The following is a 23,745-nucleotide window of genomic DNA, read 5'->3' as shown; positions in this document are numbered from 1 at the left end:
CAAACCTTAAACTGTAAGATTTTTTTCTCTAGTGAAGAACTCATGCATGTTTCAGTTCTTTTAAGATTTCTATAAAAAAGACAAACTGAAAGATCTAAGCTCTGTTTGATTCGGAAGCCTTTTGCCAAATTTTGTCATTTTCACACTGATGCATATATACAACCACGTTATTGGTTGTTCCCCAATTTTGACTAATATGTGAGTTTTTGATGTGTGTAGACAAAAGACAGAACTATGTTTATTCATAGAATCCTATAAGGTGAAAAGCAAAGCGGTTTATGTAAATGTGTATACAGGAACTGTTTAAATGTTGTAGTGATCTAGGCCATTTCTTCACCACTTGCGGTTGACTTTACATTTTGAAATTGCAACTAGAAGGCTTGGTGAAAGTTGTTGGAAGGTTACCATAATAAAAATACTACTTTAATAATCTGAGGAACTGCTCTGAAGACTCTTGGAACTGCTGCTTCTTTTAAATCTAGAAGGCGCCGGTTTTCGAACTTCTGTAAAAGGGTAAAGGGGAGAAAAAAATATTGAGCTAAAAAGCTAAAAACTAAACAATAAAATAGTGTTTATGGCTTAATGTAGAACTTACCACTTTCAACGTGAACATTTACAACTGAAGGTGGAGCTTGCAACCTGAAGGGAAAAAAGAAAAAAAACATATAGAAAATGATCTAGTAATCTTAAGAATATCTTAAAAAGTGACTTAGTACCATTTCTGGCCATGGAGGAACTGGAGAAGCAAACTATCCTAGTTTCACTGGAGACAGGAAACATGTAAAAAATAAAGTCGCTCAGCACTCCAGCAGTGCTGACAACTTTATTTGTGATATTGTGGGGTGCTGGTGGAGCCCAGTTCAAGTACCAGAAATATTGGAGTGCTGTTCTGCTATTTATACATAGGAAAAATGTAAAGGCATCCTTTGCTTGGTTAGCAACAAAAAAAACAAAGCAAAAAAAATATATATACACAAGGCATGAAAACGTGCAAGCACTTGTCTCACTGAAAATATTCACATTCTCTCTCCGTTTTGAGTTCCTTGCCTTATAAAGCATTTGTAAAGGGATTTAGCAAAATTCAGAAGGGTTGTTTATTTCAAAGATTAGAACAAGAGGTCATAATCTAAAACTAGATGTAAGGACATTTTACTTTGCTGAGAGGGAGGTAGATAAGTAGCACAACCTTCCAGTAGAAGTAGTAGATGCTAATCCAGTGAGTAAAGTTAAACAAGATCCAAATTCTAAGATGTGACCAAGGACTGGATAAAGGTTTCAGGACGGCCTAGGAAAGCACGGGCGTAGGAACCGGGGGGGACGGGGGGGACGGATCCCCCCCAGGAAATCATGCGGGGGGGACCGATAATATAGAAATCCCCCCCAGGGTGAGCGCACTCGGGTGCAGCTGTGAGGGTGCTCACAGCTGCCCGATCGGCAGCTGCAGCCTGCAGGACTGGTTAGGGAAATCCGTGATCTCCCCAACCAGTCCTGCAGCTGCATTAAGGTCACACTCACCAGCGTGCTGTCTGTAACTGAGCGCCGGGGCGACGGGATATGACGATTATATCCAGCCCCGGCGCTCAGCAGAAACAGCTGTGCGCAGCCGCACTGCACAGACTGCGAGCGGCAAACAGAAGGAAAGTTAGAACAGAAATCAGAAAGGAGGAAGGAGGAAGCAGGAAGCAGGAAGGAGGAAGAAGGAAGAGAAAGCAGAAAGGAGGAAGAAGGAAGAAAAGGTAAGATTTGTGGAGAACCAAGGTGGGTGGATGGTTGATTATTGGGGGGTCTGATGTGGAGAACAAAGGTTGTGGGGGGGTCTGATGTAGAAAACGAAGGTTGTGGGGGGGTCTGATGTAGAAAACGAAGGTTGTGGGGGGGTCTGATGTGGAAAACAAAGGTGGGTTAGGGGGGTCTGATGTGGAGAATGAAGGTGGGTGGGAGGGGGTCTGATGTGGAGAATGAAGGTGGGTGGGAGGGGGTCTGATGTGGAGAACAAAGGTTGTGGGGGGGTCTGATGTGGAGAACAAAGGTGGGTTGGGGGGTCTGATGTGGAGAATGAAGGTGGGAGGGGGTCTGATGTGGAGAACGAAGGTGGGGGGGTCTGATGGTAGATTTGTGTGTGTATATACATATGATAAGGCATGTGTATGGGCACTTGGGCAGGCATATGTGTATAGGGCAGCTGTGTATATGTGCGTGTATGTGCATACGTCTGTATGCGCAGTGTATATGTGTATGTCTGTATGGGCAGTGTATATGTGTACAGCTAATTATTTAACTAACTGTTTTGGGTCCAGATATATTGTGCAGCGTTATGACAAGAAGAACATGTTCACATATTCAGTTCATAAATATAACTTTTGATATACTTAAGAAACTTGATACCTGAGATATTTTTTTGTTTTTTAAATAAAACATGTTTGACCCATATCATAAAAACTGATATTTCCACACCTAATATAAGTTTACCTTTATATGGCATTTTTGATGACTGAAAGGCTTAATAGTTGAAGGGTACCTCCAAAGGAGAATTATAGAATAATTGTTTTTAAAATTCCTTTGCATGCAGTTATGTATTAAATTAACTACCTGCAGAGTGGACTCATGACCATAATAACCAATGAAATCTCCATTCTAATTGGACCACCCCATGGTTTGCCACATTGACCACTTTTCAAACTCTTCACCAGAATATTCTTTTATACACAACACATAGTTTCCAATTATCTGCAATCTGCACAAGTATACAAAAGGCTATGCAGTTTAGTGAAGAAATACCATGTTGTCTGTATGAAGGGCAACACACGGTTTCTGGTAATACCGTATATTAAGTGGTATGCGAATTGGTGTAGGGAATTTTACTATGTGTATGTTAGTAGTTCATGTATGTCTTAGGAAATTATAAAGCTGAATAGTGTTTTAATATTACCTAAACAGACCTTTTCAAAGCCAATTATACTGTGAAGGGGGAATTGCTACTGAAAGATTATACTATTAATGTACACAGGGCCATAGGAAGAGTGAGGCGAGAGACGCACCCGCCTCGAGCGCAGGTGCAGCCTCCGGGACTGGTTGGGGAGATCACGGATCTCTCTAACCAGCCGAACAGGGCCCCATGGTGAATCACATTGCTGCCTGCAATGTGATTCACCACGAAGCCCCTAAAAAAAAATTAACGTATCTATAGGGGAGGAGGCAACCAGAGTGGCCACTTTCCCTGGGCCGGTCTTCAGGGGACTGCCCAGGCAGCTGCACGATTGTGCTCTCCGCAACCAGCCCTGCTCATCAGGCACCTCATCAGCGCAGGTCTGGGGAGGAGGTGTCCGATGAGCAGGACTGGTTGGGGAGATCACAATCCCCCAGTGTGTGTAGGGACAGTGTATGTGTATTTGTGTGTTTATGGGCAGTCGTGTGTAAGGGCAGTGTATGTGTGTTTATGGGCAGTCGTGTGTAAGGGCAATGTGTATGTGTGTTTATGGACAGGTGCGTGTAAAGGCAGTGTGTAAGATCAGTGTAAATAAAATAACCTCTGTAAAAAAAATAGCTGGGGGGCACAATTTTCCATTCTTGCCTCAGGCGCAAAAGGAGCTAGCTACGGCTCTGAATGTACACAAAATAAAGTTGTATTAGTTGCCTAAAGAATGGTCTAAAGCTTGTTCATTCTGCTAAACCCAATACATCTAGACAGAAAAGGTTATATTAGACAGTGTGTTTATTGTTATGTTGTACTTTTTTAGGGAAAAAGTTGTCTTTGAGAATAAAAACTTGCATATAGGCTTGAAGAACACCCACCTGGTTCTGAACACTTAAGATCTCTGACCTCATGCGTTGAATCTTACTGTTCAGTTGACTTATCTGTGTGCGGCTGTTCTCCAGTTCTACCTCACAGTGTCCTGCCCTTAGTGCACCCTGCTGCAGCTAGAAATCACAATAAAATGTACATGCATTTGTACGTAACTGTGAATGTCTGTATGGGCAGTGTATATGTGTACGTGTGTATGGGCAGTGTATATGTGTATGTCTGCATAGGCAGTGTATATGTGTATGTGTGTATGGGCAGTGTATATGTGTACGTGTGTATGGGCAGTGTATATGTGTATGTGTGTATGGGAATTGTATACGTGTACGTCTGTATGGGCAGTGTATATGTGTGTATATAAGGAGTGTATTTGTCTTATAGTGTATATGTCTGTGTAAGTATGTGCAAGGGCAGTGTATATTTATGGGGAGGCGTGTGTGTGTGTGTGAGCAGATTATGTATGTTTGGGCAGGCGTGTATAAGGGTAGTGCATAAGTGTGAGTACTGGCAAGTGTGTATGTGCAGGCAATTGCAGCGTATACGTGTGTTTTTGTGGGCAGGCATGCGTAAGAGCAGTGCATATGTGGGTATGAGCAGGCATGTCGTACTTAAAGGGAAGATTATGATTCCCTGTAACACATGTTTAACCCATTGTGTGTGTGTACGTAAGTGTGTGCATGCGTGTGTATGTTATTCAAGTGTTTAAGTGTGTGGATATGATCCTGTGTGTATGACATGTTAGGAGTCTTAGATGGTTCCTTCAATACATCATAGTAGTCTCTGTGGCCGTGTCCAGTGGGGTCCATCTGTGGTTGTAAGAATTTTCTCCCATTTATCTAGTAGAACGTTTTATGAGCTGAAGGTGATAAACCAAGACATTTTGGACAACACTATGCTTCTAACTTTGTGGGAACAGTTTTGGGGATCATGACTGTGCCCCAGTGTGCAAAACAGCTACTTTGCACCATAACCACTACAGTGCGTTGGTTGTAGGGTCTTACTCTGCCTGCAGTTAATAAAATATTTCTATAAGAGTATTTAAGTGTTGTCTGCTCCCAGACCACAAATGCGGAAAGGGTTAATTGCATCATTGCATTTCTGTAGGATCTTTTGTTAAAATTTTGGCAATTGTGCATTACTTAAAGTATTATTACCGGTTGTTCTAAGTGAAATAACTGAAATATAGGCCAAACTTTTGGTTAATTTTCTTTGACCTGTTTGTTTAATAAAGAGCTTGTCTGTGAAAACTGAACATGATACTTTTTTTGTGCGGAAATTGTACACACACACACATACATTTATATAAAATTTGCCATGAACAATTCCCAGTTTACTGAACAAGAATATACCCTACCAGTAAAAATGCTATCCCCCCCAGATTTTTAGGGGTTCCTACGCCCATGTAGGAAAGCCAAATAATTCTTATCTGCCATCAAATGCTATGTTTCCATATAATAAACAGCACTCAAGACGCCTAGCTCAGAGAACTGGGTGAATTGTAAAGCTATTCAATGCTTAGTAGTTCCTGGGGCAAGAATTCTTATTACCTATGACCATGCCTGACAACTCTACGGGTTTGACCTGGAGATCTCCGGATGAAGCACCGCTTCTCCGGGTCAACACCTGAATCCTCCAGGTCGTGGGAGCATTGTCTTGACATGCCCCACTTACCGTCCATTTCCCCTAGGTAAGTTCCTAGGTATGCCTATGACTTACATTAGAGAATGTTGCCTCCTGAGGTTGATATGCACTTAACGTTTGCAACCAAAATCAATAAAAAAAAAAAAAACATGAGTTTAAAAATGGTGATACATTTTATCTCAGTTAAAGAATCAGGCCCAATATGCAGGCTTTTTCTCGTGTTACCATTGGCGTTTATGTGAAGATACCATATAGCACAGCCATGGTAGACAACGTTTAATTATGGTTCTTATGAATTTATGTCTTTAAAGGGCTATAATGAAAAATTATTGTTGACTCTCGCAACGCTAATCTTTATAACTACTACAACATACATAATCTACACAAGCATAAAAGAATCAGGATTTTTATTCCAGCTGGATAAAGTATACACTGTAATTGTCAGTATCAGCTCACCTGCTCTCCTCTCCTTCCAACAGTTTCTTGTAAGTGACAATTTCAATATCCAGAGACAGTTTCACATTCATCAGCTGCTGGTATTCTCGCATTTGGCGAGCTATGTCCTGCTTGGCCTTCTGCAGAGCTTCCTGGACCTCCTCAAGCTTCATATTGGCATCTTTAAGTGCAGTATTACTCTTTGTCTTGGCCTTTGACACTTCTTGCTCCTGATGTATACACTGCATCCTCAAACATCAGAATCACACATTAGGAGATATAATACAGCTAATTATTTAACTAACTGTTTTGGGTCCAGATATATTGTGCAGCGTTATGACAAGAAGAACATGTTCACATATTCAGTTCATAAATATAACTTTTGATATACTTAAGAAACTTGATACCTGAGATATTTTTTTGTTTTTTAAATAAAACATGTTTGACCCATATCATAAAAACTGATATTTCCACACCTAATATAAGTTTACCTTTATATGGCATTTTTGATGACTGAAAGGCTTAATAGTTGAAGGGTACCTCCAAAGGAGAATTATAGAATAATTGTTTTTAAAATTCCTTTGCATGCAGTTATGTATTAAATTAACTACCTGCAGAGTGGACTCATGACCATAATAACCAATGAAATCTCCATTCTAATTGGACCACCCCATGGTTTGCCACATTGACCACTTTTCAAACTCTTCACCAGAATATTCTTTTATACACAACACATAGTTTCCAATTATCTGCAATCTGCACAAGTATACAAAAGGCTATGCAGTTTAGTGAAGAAATACCATGTTGTCTGTATGAAGGGCAACACACGGTTTCTGGTAATACCGTATATTAAGTGGTATGCGAATTGGTGTAGGGAATTTTTGTGTATGTTAGTAGTTCATGTATGTCTTAGGAAATTATAAAGCTGAATAGTGTTTTAATATTACCTAAACAGACCTTTTCAAAGCCAATTATACTGTGAAGGGGGAATTGCTACTGAAAGATTATACTATTAATGTACACAGGGCCATAGGAAGAGTGAGGCGAGAGACGCACCCGCCTCGAGCGCAGGTGCAGCCTCCGGGACTGGTTGGGGAGATCACGGATCTCTCTAACCAGCCGAACAGGGCCCCATGGTGAATCACATTGCTGCCTGCAATGTGATTCACCACGAAGCCCCTAAAAAAAAAATTAACGTATCTATAGGGGAGGAGGCAACCAGAGTGGCCACTTTCCCTGGGCCGGTCTTCAGGGGACTGCCCAGGCAGCTGCACGATTGTGCTCTCCGCAACCAGCCCTGCTCATCAGGCACCTCATCAGCGCAGGTCTGGGGAGGAGGTGTCCGATGAGCAGGACTGGTTGGGGAGATCACAATCCCCCAGTGTGTGTAGGGACAGTGTATGTGTATTTGTGTGTTTATGGGCAGTCGTGTGTAAGGGCAGTGTATGTGTGTTTATGGGCAGTCGTGTGTAAGGGCAATGTGTATGTGTGTTTATGGACAGGTGCGTGTAAAGGCAGTGTGTAAGATCAGTGTAAATAAAATAACCTCTGTAAAAAAAATAGCTGGGGGGCACAATTTTCCATTCTTGCCTCAGGCGCAAAAGGAGCTAGCTACGGCTCTGAATGTACACAAAATAAAGTTGTATTAGTTGCCTAAAGAATGGTCTAAAGCTTGTTCATTCTGCTAAACCCAATACATCTAGACAGAAAAGGTTATATTAGACAGTGTGTTTATTGTTATGTTGTACTTTTTTAGGGAAAAAGTTGTCTTTGAGAATAAAAACTTGCATATAGGCTTGAAGAACACCCACCTGGTTCTGAACACTTAAGATCTCTGACCTCATGCGTTGAATCTTACTGTTCAGTTGACTTATCTGTGTGCGGCTGTTCTCCAGTTCTACCTCACAGTGTCCTGCCCTTAGTGCACCCTGCTGCAGCTAGAAATCACAATAAAATGTACATGCATTTGTACGTAACTGTGAAGGTCTCATTTCAAATGCAATGCTAATGCAAGCGATAACAATTTAGGGCAGGCGGCATACAACAGTACTCAGGAATCAAGCCAAAGTCAATACCAGAAATTGAAATATTACACAGAATGCTAGTGAATTGCAAAGGGACTATCACAAGCAATGATAGCCCTCTGAGGGTTTACATATCCCTCTGGTCTTCAGAACCCTTCCATCTAATTAGGGGGCGATCAAGCTCTCCTGCTCGCATAGGCGCTCGGATCACGCTACAGGTAACAGGCACTATATGTATGAATACCTTGCTCTTGGACAGTGCCTGAGCTTCCTTCCGGCTCCGAGCTGCAATACTTTCATAACGCTCTTTCACCTCTTCTACGATACTCTCCAGGTCCAAGTGACAACTACTGTCCATGTTCACTAGAACTGATATGTCCCCTGTCTCTTCAATTAACTCCTTCAGTTCCTGCAAATAAAGGTATGCACAAATAATCTTTGGAAAGTATTGTTTTCTGCAAACATTGCTATTATATAAAGTTAATCTATTACACACTGTATAAACCCAAACATAAACCCCACTTTTTGGTACCAGGATTGAGTTTCTAAATAAATCAATATTTAAGGTTCTGGTCTATATTCAGACAGATACAGTGTTACAATATTTGTTATGGTGCAAACGGTTTTGCATTAAGTCTATAGAGGCTGTGATGAGCTGGCACAGCTTCCATAGTGTACATAGGCCAGTTGGGCAGATCAAAGCCAACTCATTGAGCAACAGAAAACCAAGGGGCTTGATTTCCCAAAAGGCTGATGTGCCCCCTTGTTCCTGAAATTAAGATTATATATATATATTGTGACAGTGTAAACCCCAGGGAGATGCTTAGTGTGGCATTTGGGTACAGGTGCTATCCAGATCATAAATATGGGTCCCTGGGGTGGGGCAATGCTCCGTTTCCCCATTTTGTGGAAATTCCATGCCAGGTTTTACAGGAGGCAAGAAGTCCGCAGGATCCGGTCCGGGATTCCTATGGGGCCGGCATCAGGCACAGGTGCTGGGCATTAAAAACCCCTGGAGCCTGATACTCAGAGAGACTGTTGGGGAAAGAAGAAGTCCCCAGCGCTCCCAGGGCAAGGAGAGGCCCTGAAGAAGGCAATCCCTGAGCCAAGTGAGGCAATACCTGCCTGGACATTTTGTGTGCTGTCTGGAGGAGGTTTTCCAGAGCCTGGCGTAGCTGGGTCTGGCTGGGAGGTTGAATTAGTGGGTGATTAAGCTGGTCAGTCTGGACCAGCATTGTTTAGTTAGAGAGGCTCCAATTGGGAGCTAGGTTTTGTTTCTATGATTTGGTTTTGGGGTTTGAACGATTAAAAATAAAGCACTGTTTTGCTACAAACTGGTGTTCCTGACTCTGATTGCCCTAGAGGACTGTGCTTAAGACCCCTAACTGTGATGTTTATGGCCCTCGTGCTACAGGGTTTGTCACAATATATATATATATATATATATATATATATATATATAATGGAACCAATGCTATTGATAATTGAGGACTTGTTTTATAACAATCTGTATAATTATTTTTAAAAACAAGTTTAATTATTCCAACAAGCGACAATTCATAAAGAGGTTCTAATGGAAAATTATTATTAATTAAATGCATACAAATAGCTATATTTAGCCTACAAAAAATGCTCCATCATACATACTAATGAAATAGGTATATATCTGTCACCAAATAACATGTAAGCTGAACTGAATAATAGAACACTATGGATTTTGCTAGATAAGAGGTGTGGGCTAATGAACTGACCAGGAGACTAACATACTTTTCAAGGACAAGATGAGGTTGCCATACTAGTGAGAATGGATACTCCATATCACTCTACTGCTAATCTCTATGTGTAACATACATATGTTTGGTGCCTGAGAAGATGTTGTGAACCATCACTATTAGTTTTTTGCCACTGGAGTTGATGTCGCTGGCAGAATTATGTTACCAGATTCCTCCAAGTTGCCCTAGAAGGTGCAATAACATATTCTCAAAAACTGATTTGGAACATATTGGCTATCCCATATTGGCTGCCCTATAAGAATGTTAAACAGAACACAATCACAGATCCAATTATAAATGTATAAACGGCGGCTCTAGTGTGATAAGACAAAATAGCACCCAATAGATTGTTAATGCTATTTGCTCCACTTTTACCAATTTGCACACCAAGTCCTTTTTCTATATAATATTCAAGTTGATTGTATTACTCGTAAATAAATGTCATTTAATTTATATTTGCACTGTTGTCTTTCAATTACACTTTTCCAATGTAATTTTTCTCATGTTGCAATGACAATATCTATACTTGAATGATCTCATAGACTGATACATTCCTATGATATAAATTTGGAAGGGGATGCATATATGTCCTATGCAGAGTTTAATAATGTTTAATGGGTAGAGAATAAAAGTGGCCTATACATAAAGAAGTCAGAGGTACAACAAAATAAATAAAGCACTTAAACGCAACTCAAATTATTAAGACAACCATAAAACCTTGATTTCAAATGTATATTTTTTCCCAAAAAACTAAAGGTAAGAATTAACAGCAGTTCCCTGTTTTCAATACCTTTCAATAGAAGCACAGATCAATGCTTCATTTATTAAATGTTGTGACAGCCTAGCACAAAAGACATCATGAGTATCTAGAAGGATATTCTTGTTTATCAAGGCAGATGTTATAATGGTTCATTTAAAGACTGTATTCTTTGGAATCACATGAATCAACCTTATTGGCTGAGAAAATCCAATTTTAATGTTTTCGATGGAGACTTGTTTCTAAGCCAAGAAAACCTTATCCAAACTTTATGATTAGATTTCTTACCACTTAAGTTTACTTTGTCTATTATATCTTTTAAAATGGGCTATAGCCAAGTGTGATGCAAATTATATCAGGGGCATAGCTATGGGGCGGTCCTGACCCTTCTCTGTGTAATTAAGAGAGTTGGTTCCAGATCATCATCGGTGATTTATTGCGACAGCAGTGCATACACCCCTATACAGTATCCAATATCTGTTTTGAATCTCTACGGCAGTACTTTCCACCAAAAAGACACACCAATCTAGGGGGAGGGTTCCGTATAAAAGGGATGTTTAATTCTCAGTAAACCAATTGTTTAGGAGTAAAGTGCCAACTTGGGTAAGTATATTGTGTCTCGTGGATTGAAAAATGAGTTTTTGCAGGAAACACTGTAATTCCCAAGTTAAGAGCTACAATGGACTATCCAGACATCCATCCCTGGTCTTCATGCTTTCATCCAACTACTTCTCTGGCAATCACTAATGTCTGCCAAATCTCCTTCTCTTACAGGTATGACTCACCCCTTTCACCTGAACTCCTCATGTCCTGCTCTTACCCCTGTTTTCCACCCAGTATGTCTGCTTCAACGCGTCATCCGAAACAGATCAACTCATCCCCATCCAAGCAGTCCTCTCCTATTGTCTCACTTCCCCCACAACCACCGACTAGATTGTAAGCTTACAAGAGCAGGGCCCTCTTCGCTTTGGACCAGTTTGTTATTATATGTGTTTTTGTATGTGAAATTGTTCTAATGACTGTAACAGCGCTACGGAATCTGCCGGCGCTTTATAAATAAATGTAATGTAATTAATTGCAGTGAGTACAGTATATTCTACAGATAAAGGCTGAAGTTGTTCACCTGTTCATATACGGATTTCATCAGTTCTATCAAACCTTTCAGCTCCCTCCGTTTAATTTCCAGTTCTGTTCGATCTAAGCTGCAGGTGTCCACATCCTGTAGGAGACAATATAATACTCTGTAAATAGCAGGGAAGACTGCTAAGTGGCTTCCACTACACTACAGAAATATAGCGATATTTGTAGTGATAACTATCTGTGTACATTGTACATAGAGATGGTACCCTATTTGCTCGATTATAAGACAAGGTTTTTTTCAGAGCAAATGTTTTTTTTCAGAGCTTATAATCGGGGTCGTCTTATAATCAGACCTCAAATAGGTCTGACTATGAGACGACTAAGATCCAGATCCCCCGCGGTGATGCAGGGGACCTGGATCCTCCTGTCTCCCCCCCCCCTCCGCCCCACTTACCGGTACTTCTGAGTCCCCGGTGTGTAGCTAGGGCAGCGTGTAGATGTCCACGCGATTCGCGTATGACAACTTCCGCTGCAGCAGGAAGGAGGTGTGCCTAGCAGCGGGGGTTGTCTGCGTCCATCCGGTGCCGCACTGGTTCGGGGAACTCTGATCTCTGACAGTCGGGGAAGGTCTGCGCGATGGACGCAGACAACCCCCGCTGCTAGCCACGCCTCCTTCCGGCTGCAACGTAAGTGCGTGGGATCTACACGGTGCCCCGGCTACATGACAGGGAAGTCAGAAGCACCAGTAAGTTTGGGGGGGGGCAGGGGAGTGTTAAATGGGGGCATAAGGCATTTCTGGAGGCAGAGTGCTCTGTGAAATGCCTTTTAACCCCCTTAATGCCACTCTGCCTCCAGAAATGCCTTTTTAACCCTCTATACGCCACTCTGTCTCCTGAATGCCTTAAACCTCCCTATATGCCACTCTTCCCCATAATATGCCTTTTAACCCTCTAAATGCCACAGTGGCATATAGGGCTATAAGGCATTTCTGGAGGCAGAGTGGCACATAGGGGGTCAAAAGGCATATCATGGGGCACAGTGGCATATAGGGTTAAAAGGCATATCATGGGGCACAGTGGCATATAGGGTTAAAAGGCATATCATGGGGCACAGTGGCATTTAGAGGGTTAAAAGGCATATCATGGGGCACAGTGGCATATAGGGGTATAAGGCATTTCTGGGGCAGATGTGCATAACTGGGGGGCAGGTTGGAAAATAGAAGGAAATAAAACCAAATTATTTTTCTGAATCATAGTTTTTATTAAAAAAAAATAGTTTAGATGAATTAACATTTACTGGTAAAACTTTTTTCCTATAGGGTCGTCTTATATTCAGGCTTTTTCTTTTTTTTCCTAAATTAATATTCAGATTTGGGGGTCGTCTTATAATCGAGCAAATACGGTAATTTACGCTTATTTTCCCAACCATGTTTTTCTTGCAGGGGAAACCAATAAGGGTTGGCCCTTCATAAAGTAAAGTAAAGATGATGACTTAATATTGTAGCTCCCCTCAAAACTCTCCTTTCATAAGTTTGCAATAGGTGTGTCCATTACTGTTAATTTAAAATTCCTGCCAGTCACAAGATACCAAGTTAAAGAAACCTTTTACGTTTGTTCCAAATTTGTTAATAACAATGACCAGCGATAAAAAGGGTTTTATTGGCATCAACCCTAAATAATCATATGTACAATATTGTATCCTGAATGTGGTACTATCCAAACACTCTAGAGGCACAGTTATCATTCGGATTCACCAACACAAACACATATTCCATTTGCAATTTATCTAAGACTTAATTGTTAAAGACAAATAAAGCAATGTTCTATTGTGTGTGCCAGTTACCCTTTCATTTAAAACAAGGATTCTAGAGCAGAAAAACTGAAACATAGCATTAAAGATATCAGCATACTTAGTGTCATGTATGAAAAGTTATTATGGTGGAAAGTTTGAAAAGTTGAAAATGATTCAATAATCAGGAATATTCCACTGGTTGCTACAGTGGTACAAGAAATTGTATTTATTGTGTTTCTGTACTGATACAGAAGTCTTCTTCCTGAAAACGGTGCTAATATGACTTATGTTAATTGTGTTTTATGGTTATTATTCTGTTTATAAATAAATCATATGTATTAAATAAAAGATAAAACAATATTGAAGACATATTTTGTCTATTTCTGCAGTGGTCTGCAGTGCATTTAATTTTGAGATCCCAGTTGGAAGGATTATTAATTTTATGTATTATATGCTTTGTTTTCAGTCCTATTTTCATTCACTGTGTTGTTGGTTAATGTTGTATGAGTTCCTAATAAATATGTTGACTTGGCACAAATAAAATATTATTTTGGCACAGTAGTTATTTCATAGATATAAAAGTAATGTTACAAAATGAATCAGAAAATATTACTAGAAAAATGTCTTAATTAACAAGGTAACAGTTGTTTTAACAGTGCATAGTTTGCAACATAGTTTTTATACTTCATTTTCTTATGAATAATAATATAAAATTATTATTTTCTTTTTATACTTGAAATGTAGATTGATTATATGAACTGGAAAATACAGTTTATCAGTACAGCATACAGGAGCAGGCTGGCAGCATTCAATCACAGTAAAAAACTGAGTGACATAGGCAGACAGTAACTATTTTCCATAAGAAACAAAAAGTATTTTCAAATACAAATAATATATATACATATAATAAACGCACCTTTTTCATATCTACAAAGGAATACTCCAATTGTGTGTGTAAGAAGAGTTCACCTTCAAACCTGTTGAAAGAGGACACAATACAATATATATAAATTTACATATATATATATATATATATATATATATATATATATACACATACATATATATATATATATATATATATATATATATATATATATATATATATACATATACATATATACACACACAAGTCCAAAATTAACAATTGCACTCCAAATGCCAAATTTCTGCCCGGTGCCAATGTATATATATACATTACATATTTACTCTGATACTCTAATTGTATATAGTAGTATATAGTATTTAAATAATTTAATAAATCCATCCCCCAATTGCACTATATTAATAATATATTATTATATTATACTATAGCTCCTGTTTTATGAAATCCCTTTTAACACACTATTTACCTATACCCAAGAAAGCTATTTGGCAACTGCTTAATTGAATCATAAATGTAATTGCAAACTTAGAATTAAAATACTTGATGAATGATGGTGTCATTTACTGTGTGGCTTAACTATAAGGCATAATTATAGCAGTTCCTTGCAGAAGCCCAATATGCTATTAATAATATCAAATTAAGTTTTTATAAGTGATGCAACACAATTACAGCTGCATTTATACAATAAACTGTTAGGATCCTCCCAGCAATTTGGTGTCTCAGCTTTAAATGTCACTGATTCATTAAATTATATATATATATATAAATATATATATATATATATATATATATATATATATATATATATATATAAAATCTATACCGGTATATACATACACAGTATAGTCAATACATGGTGAATCGGTTTGGTGTGTATATATATATATATATATATATATATATATACATACTATATGTATATGTACAAGTAGGTAAATAACAGGAATAGCAGAAAAGTAATTTAACATGTACCTAGTGCATTGTATTTGATGAGCGTAACGCATGCTTAAAGAGACTAAAGGCCCTATTTTAGTGTTCAGAAAATAACTACACTGCCCCACTACTGCCAACAGAATAGACATTTTGGGACCAGCTGGACAACAATAATTGAGAATAAAATTATTATTAATGCAATTACAATAAAAACAATTGTTCATTTTTGCAATACTTCTTTCACGTATACAAATATGCAGAAGAAAGAATCAAAATTTGCAGTGTCTATATGGGATACACAGAAGCAAACTGATTTGCTATATGTTTGAAGTAGCCCTATAATGGATGCAGCATTAAGAACCATCAAGCATTTAATTAGGACTACTTTTCCCCAGTAGTTCAGATGTGTTCAGATTCAAAAAGAGGGAAGGATATTCTGAATCTTAAAATTTATACATATACCAACAAGTATACAATATACAGAACCAACAAGTAAATATAATGGCTGCTGTTAGCGATGAAGAGAAAATGGAAATGTAGATGCTTGGAAGATGGCTTCCTGGCATTGAACTTGATCTTTCTATGGAAGCCAGCTAGCTATCCATAAAAGGATCCAGTTTGTAAGGCGTGACACAGCTGGAAATTGACACTACAAATTAAAAGTATGTGATGGAAACATTTGCTTGTGTGATGAACCTTTGCATTTCAGAACTTGCTTATTATCTATATTATCATATATTAAAGTATTTGTGTGAAAGAGCAGAAATGACTGCAAATGATGATGTACGTACAAAAGTTATCACTTGGCATGTGGACAGATGCTTGGGAGAGTCAAGTCACTACAGGCCAGTCATTTTAATATGAGCACCGTCAGAATCAAAAACAGAAACAGACTATTGAGTGACAAGTCTATATAAAACTATTTAGTTTCTGTTTTAATTCAAACATTTTTTCTTTATAATTATCAATTTTATCTGCAATCTATATTTTGGAGTAGAATTTAAACAAGAATGATTTAATAATGACCATAGGAAAAACATATTCAGGGGTATATTTCCTAATGTCACATTAGTAAGTTTATTATTATTATTATTTCACGAAAAACATGTACCTTTTTACTGTATGCACTGTATACACTCAAAAGTGCATGACAAACAAGAATTGACTGATTAAGACAAAGCAATATGATACATTAGGTAAAATTGGGTCTTGTTCCCAAGCTTGACACTTTCCCAAAATCACGGTGTAGATTTCAGGGCTCTTTCGTGGTTATTGATGACAGAATGTAGTGTAATTAAATCATATTTCAGTTTTATGTCAATAGATTTAGCCAATCTTAACCAATCAGACTTTTAAGTTACAATATAGCAAGGGAGCTAGCTGAAAAAAAATGCTCCAGAGGATTAGCCCCAGAGTCACTTGACGTCCCAGTTACATGAAACACTCAAAGAATTAGCAAGTGACATCAGTGGAATTTAACAGCAGTTATCAGAATTTGGCACTTAGGGTTTAACCCAGTGAAATTTTGGTAGATGGCTTAATTGATGCTTTCTCTTTTAAAGTAAAGAACTTCATAACAAAATACTGAGAACATTTGGTAAACATGATACCAATGATATTATTGGTCAACCAAACCTAAAATTGGAATTGTTCAAAACTATTTTGTATTTTCTTCAGGCCTTTTATATAATATATAAGTAAAGACTGAAGTAGTCTTGAAAGCTTGCAGTGTAATGCAATGCTGTGCAATTCTATACCTCTGACAAAATATTTTGGCTAGCATTATGTAGGCACCAAATATTTTGGTCTACCATGAAGAACAAGCCCAGTGCCAGTCATGTAAGATAAAATGTTGGACCCTTCGTGTACTGAGCTGTCCCTCTTAATGATTGTATCTGGGACTGTTGGAATTCTCATATGTACCATAAGCTTTTGGGGCCTCAGAATTGTCTTTTTAGATGAAATTCCAAGCAATAGAAAGATTGTTTGTTATTGTGAAAATGATTATAATATAAAATAAGAATTTGTATGGTACTAAAATGCAATACCTCTATTATGTCTATAAGAATTCTTGCTAAACTATTTCATTGGCACTAGATAAAAATGATTTATGCAATAATTAAGGTAGTCTGACCAACAGAAGATTAGCATGAAAGGGAGAGTTGTGGTCTAAGAATAATTACCTGCTTTAAGTATTATTATTATTAATATTATTATTATTATTATTGAAAATAATGACATAAAATTGATGAATTAATCAATTAGTGAACTTATAAAAGTTCACTAATACCTAATGTACATTGATTTCTAAATTATGAAGTACTCGTATAGCAGTATTCTAATTGCTTATTTGTGTTTTCAGAGAGAAGACAACTAGATTTCAGATCAGAGAATCATACAAGAGAATAAGCCAAGGGCAACAAATGGGCAGAGGCCCAAGTGCCAGATTTATGATATGGAAGGAATACAATAAATATGTTTTCTGGTGGCAACCATTTTGCTATTTGTGCTGCTACACAAAGTGTAATGAAATCAGTGTCTCCTATTATAGCCTTGCATATAAAGTCATGCATAGTCAGAGCTCTGCTAAATGTATTGCTTTTGTAATTAAATGCAGTACAAGAAACATCATTCATAGTTTCTGGAGAGAATTATTTAATCATGTAAAAATTTGACCTATTCATATTTGTCCCCAGGAAACATTAATTGCCACGTGATACAAGAGAAAATGCATGATAGGTTGTTGCCATAGCAACTAAAAAAAAGCTTCTGAAAAGTTTCAGTTTTGTGCTAGGTGATTAAACCTGCCCAGAAAATTATAAAAAGAATAACTGGTAAGGTTTTTTGCTTAACATACTGTTGAGTGCAATTTAGATTTTGTAATATATATTATATTACATAAATTGGAACAACACCTCTTGGGTGATTTTAATGGTCACCTAAATAGCTGCAAACTGTCCCAGGCTTATGTCCCAATATGTCAGTTATCCCTGCAAGTATCTCTCTGCTGGGGTTTCAGTACATTTTTAACCCACAATGCACATGGAAGAGGCGCAACACTGCCCATGTAATGTAGGAGCAAAGTGATAGGATGCTATAACAACCTCCACATATTATCAACATAACTTCTAGTGACATCACTAGTGCCCCAGCGTCTCAGGTTAGGACTTTGTATCTTAAGCCTTTGTATCTTAATTGCCTCATATGAGGTCACTCGTAAAAACAATACGGCCACACCTCGTGATGCCGCAAATGCTCTGAAAAAGACCCCGCGTCTTATAATCGGGGTCGTCTTATAATCAGACCTCAAATAGGTCTGACTATGAGACTAAGATCCAGATCCCCCGCAGCGCTGCAGGGGACCTGGATCTTTCTGTCTTATGCCCCCCCAAACTTACCGGTGCTTCTGACTCCCCGGTGTGTAGTTGGGGCAGCGTGTAGACGTCTACACGATTCGCGTAGACAACTTCCGCTGCAGCCGAAAGGAGGTGCGGTTAGCAGCGGGGGTTGTCTGTGTCCATCGCGCAGACCTTCCCAGGCTGTCAGTGAGGAGAGTTCCCTGCACTGGTGCGGGGAATTCTCTCTGACAGTCAGAGAGTGTATGTGCGATGGACGCAGAGGGTTAAAAGGCATATCATGTGAACAAGGATAAAGCTACATAATTCTTCAAAACAATCACCTCAAATTGGCTTTATTGGGTGTTCTCACAAAGGCCATTTTTCCATGACACATATTTGCAATTTGCTTAAACACCCCCACCTCAAGATTCTCCATTATTCCACCCAGCCCGAATCATTTTATTATATGCACCACCCTTTATCCTTCTTAATACCCTTTGCCTCCAACTCCCTTGGAAACAAAGTCCAACAGCTTTGGGCTCACATGGAATTCTTGGCCCCACTGCTGCTGCCTTAAAGAAAGCCTTGGCTACCAATGATAGATATGTAAATCCTAACTGAAAACACATTTTCCTATGTTATACCTTATTTAAGAATGTGCTAATTAAGGGAATTGTATGCATCAAATATAATTAATTTGATTATTTTGGAGGCCAATAACAGCACAAAGGTGGTTATATGTTCAGGAGCTTCCAGTTCAGTACAGCTATCTTTCAAGGTTATGTAATTTTGGATGCTAATTTACATGTAATTATATCTGGTTGATGTTGAGTAAGGAAATTAAGAAAACCCATCCCAACAATGAAACTAACTTGTTCTTGTTATCTTTCACGGAATCCATCATGTCCAACAAGTTGAATTGTGTATGGTGGTTCTTCTGAGTGACACGATTCACCTGACCAAGGAGCCGACTGATGTACGACAGATAAATTGGCTCCAAATCTTTTTGGGAGTTTTCTTCTACTTGTAGCATGGCCCAACGGTCTTCCAAGATCTCTCTTTGTTTTTCTAAGTATCTTATCTGCAACAGACAAAGTGTCCAATAAATATTCTCCATTTTCTGATGTCACCCTATATGCTATACATTTTCATTTCTACCTTAGTACCTAAGAATAAATTGTCTGCCTGCCCCTAAAAACTAGGTTAAGTAGTTACGGCCTTTAAGTTTCTATGTTAGTGTGCAAGTGCATGCAGGAGGGGTACAAATGAAATAGTCTGCTTAAAGCGCTAACCTTGGCGCAAGGCCTAAGTCTCTGTTTTATGTCCAACACATCCTTGGGCCCCAGCGTTATTGTGGCCACCTCATAGGAACCCCAAATTTAGTTGTGCATATTATAATCAAAATTGAATGTTATAGTAACTGCATCTGCATACATATAACACAAATAAAAATGTATTTATTTTTTTAACTGAATGAAATTAAGATTATTTGGAAAATACAATCAAAAAGTTTAAAGTATTTATAGAAATTGATGTACTTATCCCCTAATTCATATCGGAATCCTTTTGTGTGACATCAAAATAGTCTAAATAATACAAACTGGTCCAGCACAGCATTACATTATGTGGTCCTTAGTCACTAACCACCATTGTTAATGCCAAACAGCACAATTCATTTCAATACTGTTTATTTTTAATTACACATCATTGATCTTTCATTACTTTTTACATTTTACACACTTTCATAATTTTAAATACCGTACGTCCAACGCTGGTCAATAGTGTGATACTGTTCTATTATTTTGTTTATCAAGAGCACAATGGCTAGTACATAGAAAGTAACCACTCGCTGACATGTCTTTCAGCAGAATATTAATCCTACTCAACAGGGACAGCCTTTGGCACTTCAGCTGCTGTACATAAAAAATCCTATCATCTACAACCAATCTGTGTTTGTTTAATTGTCGGTCCTGTGTGCTTGAGTATGATGACAGTTGTATTTCATAGCATCTTGAATACTAAAAGCTATAGTTTGTGCCATTTATGCTTCTTTCTGTATTTTAACTGTATATCATAAAAAGCTGTCTCGTGCTGTCAGCTATAAATCTCCTAATACTCACCTTGTCCATGAAGGAAGCGAGGGTGGTACTTAACTTGGAGTCGGTGTCCTCCACATGTTGTGGCGATGAGCTGTCAGAGGTCACCTTAAGTGTGGATTTAAAGGTCTCCTCGAAGACTTCAGACTGAGAGCCATTAGTAATATTAACATCCTTAGTGTAATGTATTGATGTAGGAGGGCTGTTTAAATTACTCTCTCTTGCCTTGAAAGTATCTGGTTGCCATGGAGATGATTCATAGTCAGATAGTTGAGAGTAAGTAGCCATTCAGCCTAGTTAATGTACCAGCTGTGGACTTGTGGAAAAACTCTGTTTCCGACAGAAAACACAGAGCAGCTCTGTCTTTCCAAAGAAGGAGCACAGTGTCTGGGTGTGCCTGTAAGACACAGGGAGAGGCTGCAATTACCAGTTCTCTGGAAAAAACAGTGGGGTGTCAGCCACACAATATGCTAATGCCCCAGCTTCAATCACAAAAATAAGGCATTGCCGAATACACCTGTATGTATACAAAACTACACATGCAATCACACACGCTGGAAAAGTATGTGAAGGAATCACAGTACAAGTCATTGTAATAGACAAATGGTGAAGGAAGGCACGCTGGGACAGGTTCTATTTTCACGTGATGCAAGGAAATTCTTTTCAACAATACAAGCCATTCTACTGATGTAAAAAAATAAAAATGCTTTGTTTCTGTTTCAATACTTGTACTGCATTTGGAAATGACATTTTAGAGGTCTTTGTTTTTGGCCAGACTGGGAATGAAAAGCAGCCATCGAAATATTTGGACATGAACCCCGTGTATTTTGCACCAGGGGCGTAACTAGAAAACAAAGAGCCATGGTGTCAGAATTGCCCCAGGGCTCCCCAACAGTGTCCAACAGTCCAACAGTGTGCCCTTTGCCCCCAAATAGATTGTCTATGCTACATTTGCCCCTAAACAGCTTGTCTGAGCCATCTGTTCCCCCAAACATGGTTGTGCCATCTTTGCCCCACGTAGCTTGTCAGTCTCCCCATGCAGCTTGTCTGTGTCATCTTTGTCCCCAAACAGCCTGTCTGTGCACCCAAACAGCCTGCCTGTACCATCTCTGCACCTAAATAGTCTGCCTTTGCCATCTCTGCCCTTAAACAGCCTGCCTGTGCCATCTATGCCCTGTGATCTCTGCCCCTAAAGAGCCTGCCACCTCTTCCCACTAAAGAGCATGCCTGAGCCACCTGTGACCTCAAACACATAGACAATCATTCATTCACTTATTTACTTTTTTCACCTGCAAATTTCTCTGGTCTGGAGGCCGGCTGAGCAACACTGTGAGGAAACGCTCTTTTTTTTTTTCGCCCAGGGGAACTATTAGGTTTCATGGTAGGCCAGTCCGGCCCTGTCTTTGTTGCAACATGAGTAACAAATTCACATATTTGTACAAGACAAATATACACCTGTATGTTATTGTACAAGATTTTTTCATTTGTGCTTTTGATTGTGAAGGGGATAAAAGCACCCCCAAAATCTGCCTACGTGTTCTTGTAGCTCTGTGTGATTTGTAATTTTGACTCCTTTGGTCACTCTAAGTATGGCACAATTGGCCTTAGGTTTAGAAGTGTTTCAACATTGTACCGCTTCAACTTTGCACTATAATTGGGTATGGTTTGGGGTAGTTGAGTACCACCACTAAATGTGTTGCCCATGTAAAACTTATATCTCTATTCAGTAAGCAGCAAACTAATAAATTTACTAATGTTGGCTTGCATGCACAAGCAAAAAAATGCAGTAGGTTCAAGGGTATGCAAGTCAAACAAAACAGGCAACTCACAAATTCAATAATCTGTGAGTTGCATAGAGTTGGCAAATGCAAGAATTACATCCCTCTCCTTGAAAATGAGGACCAATGGCATTGCTGATAATTGCTGGATGTGCCCTGGGTTTTACTGTAAACTCCCTCATGACACCCAAAGAGTGTTTGAATGTACCTCATCACCAATGTTCCATCTAATTTTTCTTAGTTGGCGTGCGCAGAAAATTTCTCTTTTTTTTACAGAGCAAAAATTTTGTGCGCACAATATCCGCGCTGCATAAAGTTTAAAAAAATGTATTAGTTTTTGATTTTTTGGGGAAAAACTGTTGTGCGCACAATTTTTGGACGTGTGCGCTCTCTTAAAAAGCTATGTGCACGCGCACAAGCGCACAGCTTAGAGGGAACACTGCTCATCACCTCTTACCACGGGAACCTAGAGGTGTGGTTTTTATTATTTTAAAACTTTTTGGTTACTGTTTTTCTGGTTACTGTTGCTTTTATATACTATGTTTTATGTCAATGTATGCTTGATCTTGGGACTTTGTGCATGACCTTGTGCATGTCTCGGTCTTAGACATTGTCCATATTGGCATTAATGGATTTTATTTGGGTTGCTGTGTTCTGTACAGTCGGGCTTTTGCCACTCTTGATCTTGACCCATAATAAACACATAGAATCAGTGACTACATGTTGTTCCCTTTTTACACTGAATCAATTTCAACATTTTGATGTTCTTTCAACTCTATTCTGTTCTCAAAAGCTGTGTCTAAACAGCAGGCATATGTAAATGAACAAGGATAACTAATCAAAATGTAATATATCTTGTAACCTTGTGTGTGTCTCAGCCTTTGACATGTTCATATTCGCATCAGCAAAAGGACATTACATGGGTGATCATTCAGGGAGGCCTTCCCCTAAGGACATATGCATGCCATGTGCAGAAACAAATACTGACCGTAGTGCATTGTGGAAGAGGAGACACAGACTTTGTGGGGAGCCCTGCAGTAGAGGACAAAAAACTTGCGAGTGCGGGCCGTATTCCGTGTGTTGTGGGCGGGAGCAAGCATTTACACAATATACCTGCAGGTCTCAGTAATCACTTGGAAGGGTGTATAAAGGAGTATGTGTGATTGAGGGAATGAATGAGTATCTGTGAATGATTAGTATCTGTGAATGAGGGAATGCATGAGTATCTGTGAATGAGTATCTGTAAATGAATTAGTATCTGTGAAAAATACCCCACATTTTATCATCTGACCTCAAATAGAGGTCAGAATAGAAGACTAAGATCCAGATCCACGCAGCGTTGCAGGGGACCTGGATTCTCCTCTCTGGCAGTCGGTCTGTGTCTGTGCTACCCGACACTTTCGCCGGGGTTTCTA

The 23,745-nt window shown here is 38.9% G+C and overlaps 1 protein-coding gene across 1 annotated transcript; it reads right to left on the bottom strand.

Annotated features, from left to right (window-relative positions):
- Window positions 1-203: 203 nt before the first annotated feature.
- LOC128474025 (keratin, type II cytoskeletal 80-like) lies at window positions 204-21,082 on the bottom strand. The gene is made up of 9 exons (XM_053456266.1): window positions 20,577-21,082; window positions 19,329-19,537; window positions 14,216-14,276; window positions 11,552-11,647; window positions 8,144-8,308; window positions 7,687-7,812; window positions 5,897-6,117; window positions 596-639; window positions 204-503 (listed from the first exon to the last, which is right to left on the bottom strand). The coding sequence occupies exons 1-9, from the start codon at window positions 20,838-20,840 to the stop codon at window positions 424-426; spliced, it is 1,266 nt and encodes a 421-aa protein (XP_053312241.1). The 5' UTR covers window positions 20,841-21,082; the 3' UTR covers window positions 204-423.
- Between the last annotated feature and the right edge of the window lie 2,663 nt (window positions 21,083-23,745).

Source organism: Spea bombifrons, chromosome 2, assembly GCF_027358695.1.
Source record: "Spea bombifrons isolate aSpeBom1 chromosome 2, aSpeBom1.2.pri, whole genome shotgun sequence".
NCBI lineage: Eukaryota > Metazoa > Chordata > Amphibia > Anura > Pelobatidae > Spea > Spea bombifrons.
This window is presented reverse-complemented; position numbering and strand designations above follow the sequence as displayed.

Bases quoted from the DNA above. Each gene is read 5' to 3' on its own strand.
- LOC128474025 (XM_053456266.1), bottom strand. From the start codon at position 20,840: ATGGCTACTTACTCTCAACTATCTGACTATGAATCATCTCCATGGCAA. The intron at 14,277-19,328 runs GTTAGTTTCATT...CTCTTTCAACAG, and splicing joins GTGAAAGATAACAAGAACAA to GTTTGAAGGTGAACTCTTCT. The intron at 6,118-7,686 runs GTGGGTGTTCTT...TTGAGGATGCAG, and splicing joins TCTTAAGTGTTCAGAACCAG to TGTATACATCAGGAGCAAGA.